At 27.6% G+C, this 15,994-nt stretch overlaps 1 protein-coding gene across 1 annotated transcript; it reads right to left on the reverse strand.

Moving 5' to 3' along the window:
• Nucleotides 1-10,925: 10,925 nt before the first annotated feature.
• On the reverse strand, nucleotides 10,926-15,318 carry LOC132946983 (mothers against decapentaplegic homolog 4-like). Its single transcript, XM_061017138.1, has 13 exons — nucleotides 15,225-15,318; nucleotides 14,397-14,539; nucleotides 14,119-14,223; nucleotides 13,724-13,898; nucleotides 13,401-13,664; nucleotides 13,097-13,222; nucleotides 12,494-12,556; nucleotides 12,292-12,426; nucleotides 11,977-12,208; nucleotides 11,733-11,901; nucleotides 11,508-11,646; nucleotides 11,295-11,425; nucleotides 10,926-11,203 (listed from the first exon to the last, which is right to left on the reverse strand). The coding sequence occupies exons 1-13, from the start codon at nucleotides 15,316-15,318 to the stop codon at nucleotides 11,108-11,110; spliced, it is 1,872 nt and encodes a 623-aa protein (XP_060873121.1). The 3' UTR covers nucleotides 10,926-11,107.
• Nucleotides 15,319-15,994: the final 676 nt, after the last annotated feature.

Raw genomic sequence — 15,994 nt, forward strand, 5'->3', positions numbered from 1 at the left:
AAAAACATGTAAATTTTTTTGTAATGTGGTAATATGGTAAAAATGCAACAAAAACCATTCTGTTGTAAAATAGGTGTGGAGACGTGTAGTGTGTACCTACGTACTTTTGTCATTAATAGTAGGTGTAGGTACCTACTTCACTGTGATACACGTGTAAAACTTGAATTCAGTGATTTATCAATCATTGCATAATGCAACGTTTCTCAAACTGTTGGTTGCATTCCACTGGTGGGTTGTCAGTCAATTTTTGGTGGGTTGTGAAATATTTTTTGAATTATATGGATTTCAAGAAATTTATGTTAAATTAATATTAAATATACTTATTAAATATATTATTATGTTATTAAATATACTTATATTATTATAGTAATATAGTACCAAAAATTACGTGGGTAACAAATAATAATTCGTCGTTTATTTATTTATTACGACGGGTATTTATTAATACGCCTCATTATTAAAAGTACATTATTTTGTAAAAATATATTGATCATAAACCTATGAAATAATAAATACCCAATAAAAGTAATAAACAAATTTTGTTTTTTATAACTACTTTTTGAAAAGTTGAACCCCGAGGGTCGTGAACGATTTTTCGGGGGAAATTTGGGTCGCGGTACAAAAAAGATTGAGAACCACTGGCATAATGCATACGAAAAAAGATTCTGATAAATATTAAAATATGTTAAATTATTTTAACAAACTTGAAAGCAATTCTAACATCACCAAAAATACTTGAATGTTTACAACCGCTTAGCTTAACGAAATAGATGCGACAAAGTATAACGAACAACTACAGTAGGTACGGGCCACAAAAACGTGCGGATGATTCTAGTGACCCCACTACTGTTAGGATATCGGTATTTTTAAATATAACTGAATGCTGATGGACGATAGTATATATTATTGAGGGACAAATCTTTATTTTAACTACCTTAATGCGATAATCCCTCTGTAGAAATAATAAGTATTACAACAAATATAGAAATTTGTTCACTGCTACGTTTAGTTACTTTTATTTTATATATTAAGTTATATAATCTTAAAAGTCAACGAAAACTATGAAAAATAGTTACAATTGCAGTAAAATTAAAAAAGTCGCCAAAATTGCATTTAATGCAATATCATTTTTTTTTTTGTTTAAATTAAGAATTCAACGAAACATATTTTAAGCTCACTCAGCAATAAATATAAGCATTTACAAAAAACGTGCAAATGCATCAACTTCGCTGCCCTAGTGATAACACAATAACACACCATTTATATAAAAGTAAAATTACAAATAATTTTAATAAATACCTATATTATATATTAAAAGACATTAATATTAACAATATTAACCAACATAATATCAATAAACGCTTTATTGTTATGTAGTATTATCGTTAAATAATAATTAAAAAAATTATACCATACGAATAAAAAATCTATGTATAATAGTTACCTACAAATAATGAAATATGGTAGAATAATTTTAAAAAAAATGTATCAATAGGTACATACACAAAGTAAATGTATAAGTTGTATATAATAATAATAATAATAATAAAGAGAAAAGATTGAAAATTTGTAAAATTACGTAAAAAAATCGAAAAAAGTCGGGTTTCGGGCGGCCGAAACGTCATACGTCATACGCCGCCCGGAGAGAGTACGACGGATTCGAACTCAGACCTGCCTAACATTCTATACATTTGGGGAACCTACGCCTAACCTACTGAGCCACGATTTGTGTTTTCAAAACCTCAACACTTAAGCTGTGCGTCTACGAAACGACGTAAACCAAAAATACCAAATATTCGATGTACATTGATGTATAATGTATTCGTATATAATTCGTTTGTAATACGCGCATCTCCCATATATATATATATTTAATGGGGGGTGTGAAAATCGTTTTCCGTTAATAATTATTAAATTATAGGCAAAAATCGTACTCTTATACACGTATAAGCGTATCATCGGTCGGTCGCCGGCGTCATATCGAAATGCAATTGCGAGGCGAACGGATTTCGAAGGAAAAGCGCATATAGACAGCTTTAAAAAGTCGTTAACTACACGATTCGGAAACGAACGTCGCGCGAAAAGACGAAACAGTCGGAGAAAATTGGCAAAAAAGTCCGGCCGGGAGTGTATTTTGCGATCGACATTGCGACCGCTACGGACGGCGCGCAAATATAAACCGCACACCGGCGGCTTCGAGAAAACGCGAGCTACGCGAATCAAATATAAAAGTGGGCAAAAATGATCAAAATCGTGTAAAAAAGCTAAATTTTCGAAAATGTAAAAAATCGGCGAATTGATAAGAAAAGAGGTGATAACGCGGCAGCGGCGACAGAATTTTTTCATTGGCTTTTCCTTATTCGATCGCGTAAGAGTGGTGAGACTGGCGGAAAAAAACGGAGATTCAAATTGAAAAAGAAGCTCAATTTACATGTGAATCATATGTTATAGATGAAAGAGGTAATAACATTTTTTTAAGAAAATACATTTTCATACTATTATAATGTAAAAATAGTTTAAGTACATTGCAAATTGTAATTAAATACATACTTAAACTATATTATAAATTGCATAAAAGATATATCTAGGGATCAAAATTCCAAAAAAAAACCGAAAAATTAAAAAAATGTCTTTACGTTTAAAAACTAAAACAATCTGAGTAAAAAAAAAAACCATTTAAAAAAAAAACGATAAGAAAACCAATCATTGTCATTTTACATTTGCCAATACGGTCATCAAAGTATCATTGTATTAAAATTTAAAATTAAACTATTAAATTATTAATTGAATTAATCATTAATAATGGCGAAGTAAAATAAGTAAATTAGATACTAATGTAGTTTATAAAGTAATTTTAGATTCTGAGCGAAGCGATGAATGTATTGATTTTCCAATGATGTCTGTTTTTTTTTAATTTTTTAATTTTTTTTTTATTTTTGTGTCTGTCATCACCTTTTAGGACAGTAAAAGTGCTTGGATTTTCTTCAATAGTAACTTTTCTGATAGGAAAGTGAATCTAGTTGGTACTTTGGGGGGTCAAAAGTAAAAATTTCTCAGTAGTTTTCACAAGCGACGTGAAAAACAAAAGAAAAATTAAGGAAAAACGGGAATTTTTACGCAAAATCTGTTTTCGAGAAAATCGATTTTGGTTTTTGGTGTAACTCTAAAACAAATGACCGTAGGGACATGAAATTTTGACTGAATGTTTATATTATAAGAATTTTCTATACACCATAAAATTTTCCAAATATTTTGACTCTTTTTTTAGCTGTTTACGGACATTGTCAGTTTTCAATTTTTTTAGTTTTTTTTTCTATAAATATCAATAAATTTTTATTTGTTGGGTAAAAAAGCGTGAAAATTTAATATAAGGCTCCTGATATATCGTTCTAATAGCAGTTGAAAAATATTAAAAATACATAGGCACAATTTTTTTTATAAGCATTTAAAGTTCAAATTTTGACAACATTTATCAAATTTATAATTTATTAATTATTTTGTGGTTAAAAATTTATAAAATGTTTAACTTTTATGGCTAAGGATTGAAAATTTAAAACAAGGCTCCACGTAAATAGGTTATATATAAATTACTTTATTCACAATAATATCATCAAATATACTTGGTAAAATCATAGGCTGACTGACCGTTTTCGCTCAGAATCGTTTTTCTTATACAATGATATTATATCATTGAATTCAAATTTAACACCATCCATTACAGTGACCCACTTGTAACCTACTGTACAGCAGAGTGATATCCACTTATCCACCTTTTTAATATTTTTTTCAGTCATGTTTTTTTGTAATTTTTTTTTATATTCCATATTTTCAATATTTTATCACATATATAGCGACTTTTTATTACATATATATTTACATATTTTGGTTTTTTTAATACATATAAATCCAAGCCCTAGTTATTATTAACTAAAATTAATCATTATACCATTCATACGGGAATCGGACCAATAATAAAATTAAGTCCACTGGACATTGAACTATATAATAGATATTCAGATCATTATGATTTAAATAATGTATCCATTGTTTCTTGGATAAAAATTAAGGGAATTTTATACAATAACAAAAATATGTCAGTGGTTATGCGTTGAAAATGACATGTTACCTATATTAGGATTAATTAAATGTATTTTTATCATACATAATGAATCGTTCATTATTTATAATTTGTTTAATACTATTAATTATGATAAACATATTAGAGCATTTAATGTTATGTTAACTTCTGAATTAAAATTTACAAAATTAAATTAATTGGATAATAGTTTTCCTGTCCACCACACAATCATCTCTAATGGAAGTATGTCTATAAAAATTTATACATAAATTTGAAAAAAAATGTAATATATTATAAAAATTGTTATTCTTATTTGTACAGTTTCAGAAATGTACCTAGTAGGTTAGGTTATTTTTTAATTTAGTTATTTGAATAATATTTATGGTAGTATAAAAATAAAACTTATAGTGTTGGCCACTAAATTAACCCAAGTGAAATTGACTACAATTGAACTTCTTCACTATAACAATTAGTTGTCCGACCTAGGGTTAGGTTTTTTAAGAGGCTCAATTTACATGTGAATCATTAGTAAATGTGTATGCTGTTGTAGATGAAAGAGGTAATAACATTTTTTTAAGAAAATGCATTTTCACACTATTATAATGTAAAAATAGTTAAAGTAAATTGCAAATTTTAATTAAATACATACCTAAACTGTATTATAAATTACATAATAGATATATCTAGGGATCAAAATTCCAGAAAAATTCGGGAAAATTTTGGAAGAAAACTGTTTTTTTCCAAGAGCCTGGGAAAATGTGGAAAATTGGAGAGTATTAAAATAATAAATTTCTAATAAAAACCGAAAATTTTAGAAATTTAAAAAATGTATTTACGTTTAAAAATTAAAACAATCTAAGTAAAAAAAAAACCATTTTAAATAAAGATAAGGAAACCTATCATTGTCATTTCATATTCACCAATATGGTTGTCAATATATCATTGTATTAAAATTTTAAATTCAACTGTTAAATTATTAATTCGGATATTTTAATATTTGTTCTAAAAATAACGTAGTTACATATCAAATAGATATTTATGTGGGAATGTATTTCCCCGAAAATAAATCACCTGTATTTTAAATGTTGTATGTTAAATATTACTTGTAAGTTAGATAAATATAGACACAATATATACATTATACTTCATACAATTTTAAGTATAACTTTATCAAAATGGATTAAATTTGAAGACTCAATACTCCTTAAAGCTCTAATTACCAAAAACCACACTATACAGTATACACATTAAAATACTTTGTGTCAATTTAAAGCCAAAATACTATCATATTATCATGGTTCATAATCATTAAAAAATATCTGGCCCTTTACCTTTATTTTGGGCAATGTAATTTGAAAGCAAGCACAGAGAATTGAAAAATACTGCTTATTTAATAACACTGAGAAAAAATATTCAAAAAACATTACGTCTAAAACAAAAATTAAGACTTTCTTATAGGTTATTATATAACTATTAAACCTTATTATATATTTATAACCAAACTATTTAACGATTCAATGAGTTTATTATGGCTAATAATAGATGGAGGACATAGTTGAATGCAATCAAATACTATTGCGAAAACTTTGAAAAAATAAAAGATGTTGTGTAAACTTTTGATTCTACTTCAGCAGTTTCTATTCAAAAAGCCAAAAACCTATTAAATAATTACTAATTAATAAAAATAACTCAATATTATTCATTATGATGAACATTTTGGAGCATTTAATGTTATGTAAATTTCTGAATTAAAATGTACAAAATTAAATTAATTATATAATAGTTTTCCTGTTCACCACACAAGCATTTCTAATGGAAGTATATTTATAAAAATGAATACATAAATTTGAAAAAAAATTTAATATGTATAAATTGTTATTTTTATTTGTACGGTTTCAGAAATGTACCTACTGTTGGTACATTACACTGAATGCTATAACTTCTTATAATACAGTAGGTATTTATTGTATTAGGTATAATATTTATACTAATTTTATATCTCTAATGTTCATATTATATAGTTATTGATTTCATTGTTATTATAATTTAATACTGTATATAATTAATTACATATAGTCTATTGTTTTGTATTATTTAATACATATAATTTATATCATTATATGTAATGAAAGTTTAATAAAATGTTTTTGTTAAGTACAATTCAATATCTGCACATTATATCTTCTGAATAGTATACATACAAAAAAAATATGAACAATTTATTAATAATCAAATTTTAATTTGAATATTAATTATTGTATTCAAATTAAAATTGAAAATTGGCTCACTGTCCCATAAAAATAACTTGTATAACTAGGTTCTGTAATATATAACCAAACTCCAATACCTAAATACTTCAATTTATAGCTATGCTGGTTATCACTAGGTATAGGTCGGGCAACTAATTGTTATAGTGAAGAAGTTTAATTGTAGTAAATTTCACTTGGGTTAATTTAGTGGCCAACACTATAAGTTTTATTTCTATATTACCATAAATATTATTCAAATAACTAAATTAAAAAATACATAGTACTATAAAGATATGTTAAAATTATTGTAAACATTGTGAAATAACTAAATTATAAAGTAAAAAGTACTGTATAATTATATTTAAATAACTATATAAATTGTCAAATAACTAAATTTAAAAGTACAAATTACTATTAAGATATGTTCCAATTACTAAAAAGATTGTCAAGTAACTAAATAATAAAGTAAAAAGTACTATACAATTACATTTAAATTATCATAAAAATTGTCAAATAACTAAATTTAAAAGTAAAAAGTACTATAAATTATATTCAAATTACTATAAATATTGATCAAATAATTAAATTATACCGTAGAGAGTAGGAACCTAGTAATAAGAATATATGGTACAAAACACTATAATTTTTGTCTGGCTAACTACAAACTCATAACTACATATTTTTAGTAAATCTGATTAACAATAAAGCTATCCTTATAGCAATTGTATAATACAGTTAATCCTACTATTTTTATAGTAAAAATAACTGTTTTAATTTTACCGTGTGATGTGTGTTAAAGTGCGTCAGACATTGATTGAATATAATATTATAGAAAAATATTAATTAATATACCTACGATGAATCAGAAATTTATATCCAAGTCAACCGTGTACAGACGACATCAGATGGGAAAAAACATAAAAATGAATAATTCAACAGCGAATCATGATAACAACACCCAATTATACTATAATAGTACCTATAAGGTGTCTATTTAGACAGTGAGATGTGGTTTAAAGGAATTGTTACTGACAGAAGTCTGTCAGTTTAAAATCTGATTTTTAAATAATTATAGTTCATTTTAAGAGGATGCTAAACAAATATTACTTTATTGTCTCTGTCTTACAAGTGCGTAACATGGTAAATTAACGCTCAGCAGATGACGTTTGTTAAAAATTAGAGTAAATCGACCTATTATTAAACTTGTTGGTAAGAAAATTATCTGTATGTGGGTTGTTTATGATAACTCAGTTTTTAAGTGAGTTATGAACATTTTTAATTAACGCTATATTATATAATGTTAACTTGATAACAAATTGAACTACTATTATAAACCCACTTACAAACACAGATGATGTTCATAACATCAAGTTTCATAATAGGTAGATTCACTCTAATTTTTACTCTAATGGAGTTAAACATGATCTCCTGAGCGTACATTTGTTATGTTACGCACTTGTAAGACGGAGACAACAAATGGCTTTTCATATATTGCATTATAATGAAAACCTGTTCATTTGCACTAATTAAGGTAGATGTTTATTGTAACCTTAATGATTTATGAAATTGAAAAATATTTAGGACTTTTTTGATTATAAACAGTTTTTGTGCTAAAAAAATAAACATAATAAATGTATACACGAAAAACTGAACAATTATTACCAAGGCCTTTAGAAGTATAACATGTTATGTTTGATAAACAACAAAACATGAACAATTAACTATTTTTTTTTAAACATAACTTATTAGGCACTATGTATGAACATTTTGAGTTTCTAGTTATGGTCTGGCTCGAATAGCCAGCGATTTATATTAATTATGATTGTGTGTCAATCGTCAAACTATTTTTTTTTTTTTTTTATATTATCAAAAAGTATATATAATTTATATGTATAAAAAATGATAAATACATTACTAAATTATAAATAATACATTTAAAGAATAATAATAAATTATCTATTACGATTTAACACCGGCAGTTCATTAATTTAAAATTGAAATAATATATAATATAAAGTGTACACTTGTTAATAACTATAATTTGACCTTAATCTTTATACTATTTTAAATCTTATTAATATAATATTATTTTTTTTTTTTTTTTATTTTAAAATTTTTTATTATATTATACATACAATTAAATACATACAATTGAATTAAAAATTATATACCTTCCGTAAGCATAGCTTGTGTCGAAGGTATAGAGTTAGAGTTAACTATTTTATATAATATATAATATGTAAATTTACAATTTATTTTAGGTGATTACATACTTATTATAAACAATACAATACATTAAATTATTTCTTATCGATTAGGTTTATAAGAGAAAAAAAAAAGAAAACAGATAACAGAGTTTTCATTTACAGATATAAATAATTATTGATTTAAAGACATAAACAACCATTTTACAACTAATGTTTTGGCATTAAAAATTTTACAGACATGTTTTTTTTTGTAATTATAGGCATAGAATTAAAATAGGCTGGACCAAGGTAGTTCACGAATTTTTGACCAAATGATTTTTTAAAATAACTAACTTTTGCATCATAAGCTACTGTTTCTCTTTTATTTAGTTTAAACCAGTTATTTGAGTTATTTACTACCCATAAGATACCAATTTTTTTGAATAGTAGATCTACTGGTAAGACATTAAATAATTTGAAATTAGTAAAAGTTGAACCTTCGAGAGTGGATTTATGTTAATATATACAAACTATTTGTCTTTGATGTATTAACAATGGTTTCAGTGCATTAGCTGAGAGACCTCCCCAAATTAATAGTCCATATTGTATTATTGCTTGGTAATATATTGTACGAATTACATGCATTGATAAAATCTCGCGTAATTTATAAAAACTATGACTCAAAATACGAAGACGCATTAATAAATTATTAACATGCCGATTCCATCTCATGTGTTTATCAATTGTTAAACCCAAATAACGTATACTTGAGACTCTATATATGGTTTTACAAAGCTTATCATTGCACAATTATACAAATTATGTCTGTCACAAAAGTGTATCTTTAAATTTTCGAAATGTTCTTCATTGTTATTTATCGTGAAATTCACAAACATTGTTTTATTATAATTTATTGATAGCTTTCTATAATTTATGAACTCTACTACTTTTTTTAATTCTTTTGTTGCTTTTGTACGCACCTCATTCCAGGAGTCTCCTGAGAAGAGGAGACACGTGTCATCGGCATATGTGACGATAAGTCCCTCAATATCTAGACTACAAATACTGTTAATATATAGGATAAATAGAATTGGACCCAAAACACTACCTTGAGGAACACCGCAGTTTATATACATTTATGGTAATACCATTTATTCTAACTATTTGCCTTCTATTTTGCAAGTAACTCCGAAACCAGTCTAAGCTTGATGATACGATATCAAAATTTGGCAAAATTTTTAAAAGTTCTAAATGATCCACCGTATCAAATGCTTTGGCCAAATCTACGAAAATCGCCAGAGCTTTTTTATTATTGTCCAGAGCATAATTTAAAAAACGTGTTGCGCTATATAGAGCATTTTCTGTCCCTAGACCAGGTCTAAATCCAAATTGATTTTTAGATAAAAGTTTAAATTTTTCTAAATATTGTATAAGCTGATTTTGGATGATTTTCTCAAATATTTTAGAAAAAATACTTAGCATAGAAATTGGTCTGTAGTTATTTAAACATGATTTGTCGCCTTTTTTATATATAGGTTTAATTACTGCTAACTTGAACTCTTCTGGAAATATACTATTTTTGATACTTAGATTATATATATGTGTTAAATGACCTATTATATCATTAGCTACATGTTTTAATATTTTAATCGATACTCCATCACATCCAGCTGCAATTTCGTCTTTAAGATTTATAAGAATATTTTGAACATCTGATTTTTTAACAATTTCAGTGAAACAATTGTTGAAAGAGACTCCAGAAGTGAATAATGATACCATCAATTTGGTTTCTTTTAATTTTTGAATAATATGATTGATAACCAGGTATCAAAAAATTACAATAATTTATATCATGCCATGTTTCTGTTAAACAGATTATATCTAAATTTATACTAAATTGGTATTATTCTGTAGGAACAGCAGAAATTCATCAAAATAACAACTTATACTTCTAATATTACAATGAAAAATTTTTAAAAACAGATTATCAACCAAGTTATATTTATTACAGAATTCCGAAACAGTGGCAAAGTATTGTGTTTTATAATCCAGAAAGCGGTTTAATATATTTAAGTGATTCATAATTATTTGAAAAATTTGAAAACAAAAAATAAAATAAAATAAAGGGTTAGGAACAGATTTATTATACAGATTATTTATTATACAGGCACTGGTTGTAGCAGCTGGCCAGCAGTTCACCAACAAAGTTGTGAGTGTTATGCACATTATTTTTATTATTATTGTTCTTATTCTGTTGGGCCAGAAGGTTGGGCCGTTCAATATTATTATTTATTAATTTGTGTTACCGTGGTATTATTATATATTATATTGTCTATTATCAAAATATCAATTAAAACAGCAACTCAATACATAAACTCTATTCTTATTATTTATTTGAGTTACCTATTATTAGTTTTTAAGCACACACACAAACATATATACACACCTTACACATCAGTACACCATATAGCTCACTAGTACTTGCGCGGCGAACCCAACCAATTCTAGTGGAGCTATAACACCATTACACACAAGTTACAAAGGTCGGTCGTGTGTGTGATAAGGTGTGTGCAGACGTCCGGGCGCACAAACTATTATTGCTTCATTCCCGGCTGCGACACTTTTGATGAATCTATTTGCATTGAGTGTAACACTTCATCCAAAAGTTGTAATGCTCGATGTAAATGAACCTTATAATAATTGTAAATTCAAATTAAAGTTGTTTGTAATATTATTATTTTTTGACACTAAATTTAATATAATTATTTTAGAAGTACATACTTCTATCCAGCATGGAGTCTCTTTAATGCTACTTCGTGGATAGTTGGGACCCCAACCTTTTACAAAACTTAATCTTAATATGCACAATCTTGTTAAATCGTCTACTCCAATACCTGCTACAGCACTCAACCCTTTAACAAAAGTTTAAAAATATAATAATTATAAATTGTATGATAGGCTGTAATATATTTAGTGAATAACAGAATCACATACTTATAACTGGAGCAATACCATCCACAATTTGAGATCCTGCAAGGTGTCCTGCAACTGCTGCCGCTTGTGCGGCAGCTGCGTTTTTAGCTGTTTCAGCTTGTTGACACATTTGCTTATAACACTGTCTAAGATCAAAAACCTAAATAATTTAAAACATGTAACATATCATAGAAAACAAAAACAAAACTGTATTATATTTTAGTTATCAAAATATACTTTACATACTTTAATGTATGCACGAGGATAAATTTTATGGACTGCATCTCCTGGTGCTCTACCAGCTTCTCTATCTAAATAATATGACTGCAAAAAAACTGATTGATTACTCTGACATTTTAACCAAACATCTCCTTCTCCAACCAGATCTAATTGAATACCTTTCCCAATATGCAATCTGTAGAGACCATTATTTATTAATGTTGTGAATATCAAGCTTACACTAATAACTAATATTGTTACTTATTTTTACCTAACTCTTTCACTTTGTTCTGTCCTTTGAACATTACAGATGGCACCCAAACAAAATCGATTACCTCCAGAGGGATCAACATAACCATCAACAGTGACATTAGGGCAAGTAGATGTAACTTTAAACATTTCTCCAACTTGAGTATCAAATTCAAAGTAAGCAATTAAACACCAATATTCAGGAGCTGGCTGAGATGATAATAAACCATTAAGTCCCATTTCAGACTCTCCCCCTAGAAGAACAATATAATTACATTCAAGAGATATTTAAATATAATATAACAGCTCTAAAAGAGTAGATATTCAATATACTCACAAAATATTGGATGTGGTGGTTTCATTGAATGTGTATAAGTAAATGTGCTTTGTACTGGTCGATTATCTGTTATTGTACCAGGCATCAGGGTGGTAGGTTCTTGATAATCATGAGGTGTCGTTGTTTGACTAGGTACTGTATGTGAAATAAAAATATTACTCAGTTCATTGAAAATAATTTTATTAAAGGATAATATAATTACATAAATTGTCTTTCTTTTGTACTTTGAGCATACTGGGATTTTGAAATGGCATGTATGTTGGTCCTATAGCAAAAAAGGTTATAAATTACTACTTATTTATAAAATTAGCAAAAATGATTAATTAACTTATCTACCCTTTACTAGGCACAAAAGTGTAAGACATTGGTAATATGTATAGTTTAATTGTCATATATTTTCTATATAATTTAGATATATATATTCAAAAGCTTTATGTTATACATAATTTATTTTTAAGAAATTTCTCTAGGTTTTGGCTTAACTATTGAATCGATTTTTAAGATCCGAATTAAGCGATGACATTTAAGCTTAAAACATAAATAATCATATAATATAAGCAGTTACATCATTGAAAATTAAATCAATAAATATTTGATAGTAAACTCAAGAGAATGTAAATGATAAATTGACAATTTTAAAATATGGTTAAAATTGTACCTTAATACAAATAATAATAAATACATAATTAGCTACCTTTCATAAATTAATTTTCATAAATATTAATTTTTCTTTTATAATATTATATCATTTTATGTAAGGGAATTTCCGAACGTAAGTTAACATATTATTAGTTAAGAAACTTACTATTGGGAGGTGTATGTGATGGTGTACTTGGCATCCAATTTTCACATGGTTCAGTCTTAATCTGTACTTGAGAATTTACACTAATTTGGTGCTGCTGTAGTGTGGGCCGAAACAAACGAATATCTCCTATAAATAATTATGTTCTACTAATAACTGTAATAAAATGCAAAACTATACTAAAATTCTTAAACATAAAATAATTCATTCAAATCTAAATAGTTGAATATATAGAAAATATTAACCTATCATTATCATGCAATAAATATTTTAAGAATTTAAATATATTTTCATAGTTAATTTTTACCAGCAGCTTGAGAGACGGTTGATTGTTGAGAAACATCAGTGGCTGGAATTCTGTGGTGACATAAAAGAGGTAAGTGATGTTGTACACTCATAGATGGGCTGTTTCCGGGTACATCACTGTTCATATTGGAACTGCTAACTTGACCAGAACCAGTTGGCGAGGTAGACATTCCTTCCCCGCCAGCTTTATACTCATCTATTAGGCTAATTATTCGGCCAGAACCATTATTAGATGTACCACTTTGTAGTGTTAGACCACTTAAATCTAAATATTTATTACACTTAACAAATAATCATAATAATATAAGTAAATAATTAATTTACCTATGCCTGGTGATACAACACGATCATAATGATACGGATTAACACACACAGAATCACATTTTAAATCAAAACCATATTGGCAATACTTTAAGTGCTTGAGTTCATTTTTATGTAAATCTGGCCATCGCCAGATTCTTGCATATATTACATGCGGAAAAACTTTACGCCCAGCTATCTATAACAAAATAAAATGTAGATTATAAATAATAATCGCTATGGGTAACTAATTAATGTTTGAGATATTTAATTTCTAAAATAATAATTAGAATCTGCAAATACCAAATACACTTTGGCTGTGCTAATAACAAATAGCTATTCAATACAATATACAAGTTAACTCAATATTTTAACTATCAAATTTTCAGAGAAGAAAAAATTTAAATATAATCACTCACCTGTAACCGTCCGTCTAATGTTCTTTGTATTGTAACACATTTACTTGGATTCGAACCATTTGTAGTTATAGCTAGAATAAGATTATCTAATTCATCTCTTTTACCCTAAGTAATTAGTAAACATTCATTATTTATTAGCACAATTATAGGAATATATTGAATTCAATATTATCATAATAGTATATCTAGATAACATTTCATCTACTAAAATTTACAACTTACGTTAGGCAGGTTAGGTAATAAGGAAATTTAATTTTAATTGTCCATTCAATAGTTACCTTTAACTTTTTAACCAGTGACTCAATCGCTCGTTTGGCAAATGCTTCTCTTTCCCATCCCTGTCGATAGCACATCAAACTTTGTACTATACTCAAACAGGCATCAGCTGACGTCGGTGCACTTGTTTGTTGCATTCCTTTGGCTTAAATTCATAAATAAACTAGGTACTATGATGAAGAAATTCCACTACTGTGTGTACAACGAGTGTACAACAGTTAAATTCATAAGAAAAACATTCCTTTTGAAATGTGTATTGTCGTACCTAGTTAATTTGTGATAGAAAAATGAAAATGAAAACAACAAAACGTCAAAGGAGCTGCAGACACTTTGTCACAGTTGGTCTGCGGTCGAATAACTCTGCAGGGCACTTAATAACATTAGGTATTATAATTTATGGAGATAAATACCTTTGAATCTTTAATATTGTAATTCGTTTGAATTTAGAAATTCGAATTTAAATGTTCATAGGTTAGATATTTTGTATAATTTTGTAAATATGTTGAGCCACGATCCGGCGAACGATTGATCCCGACAGATCGGTGATCACAGACCCGTTCTCCGTGACAAGGCTTATAGATAATATTATATTATTAGAGATGAGACCATTGACCAACACGGACGGATGATGGCTAGTACGCATTACACCACCCCACGACGCGATTGTGTTCACATAAATCGTCAATCCTGTGTCCCCCAGGCCAGGCGTATAACAGGTACATTATAGTTCTATCAAGTATTCAAGTTCAACACCGAAATATACGCCGATGCCCCCCCTCCCCCCAAACAGAACGTTCTAGACCAATATTATTGTAGACAATAGAACGTACTTGGTTTAGGAGCTGGCGAGTGTTGTATTTGTAATGGTTGAGGAGCTTGTGCATAAAGTTGTGCTTGCGACATCAAGTGAGCGTCCGTTTCCATTCGACAGTTTTCCATATTAACCACGGAATTTAATGAAAACATCAAATAAATATCAGACAACTACCGATTGCCAAGAATTCACGAGTGTAAAATTAACAACAGATAACAGCATTGAATTTAAAATGATAAGAAAACCATGAGATCCAAACGGTAAACGTCCACACATTAGTTAGATATTTGGCATTGCCCTATGATACAAGTGTCTGTGTAAACAACAAGTAGGCTGAATAATGGTTCGATTGGGACAATCGTTTTCCCTTGCATATGTTAAGGGGCCACAATATTTTTAAGACAAATGACAATATTAAAGTAAAAACGATGTTGTGTAATATTGGTTCCCAATCTACAACAGCGGAGTATTTTTTGGGCGAAGTGAAAAATTGTTTTTTTTTTAAATGATTTATTTTTGTCTAGGTAAATACCAAATTGGATACCACAAATCTCTTTAATTACTTTATGGCTTGTACCTTCTATAGCCAATAGCCATATAGGAATATGCTATAGAAATACTATCTTTATTATTTTATAACACAATAGCCAATAGGTGTCTAAATATTAAACTCTAAAAGACCCCTGTTACATCGATTTATTATGAGAACAATCTATATTATATATTATATGTTATAATTTATAAAATAGAAGCCCATTTTTTATTTTTTGTTTAAAGAAGTAACTG

The sequence above is a fragment of the Metopolophium dirhodum genome, chromosome 6, assembly GCF_019925205.1.
Source record: "Metopolophium dirhodum isolate CAU chromosome 6, ASM1992520v1, whole genome shotgun sequence".
NCBI lineage: Eukaryota > Metazoa > Arthropoda > Insecta > Hemiptera > Aphididae > Metopolophium > Metopolophium dirhodum.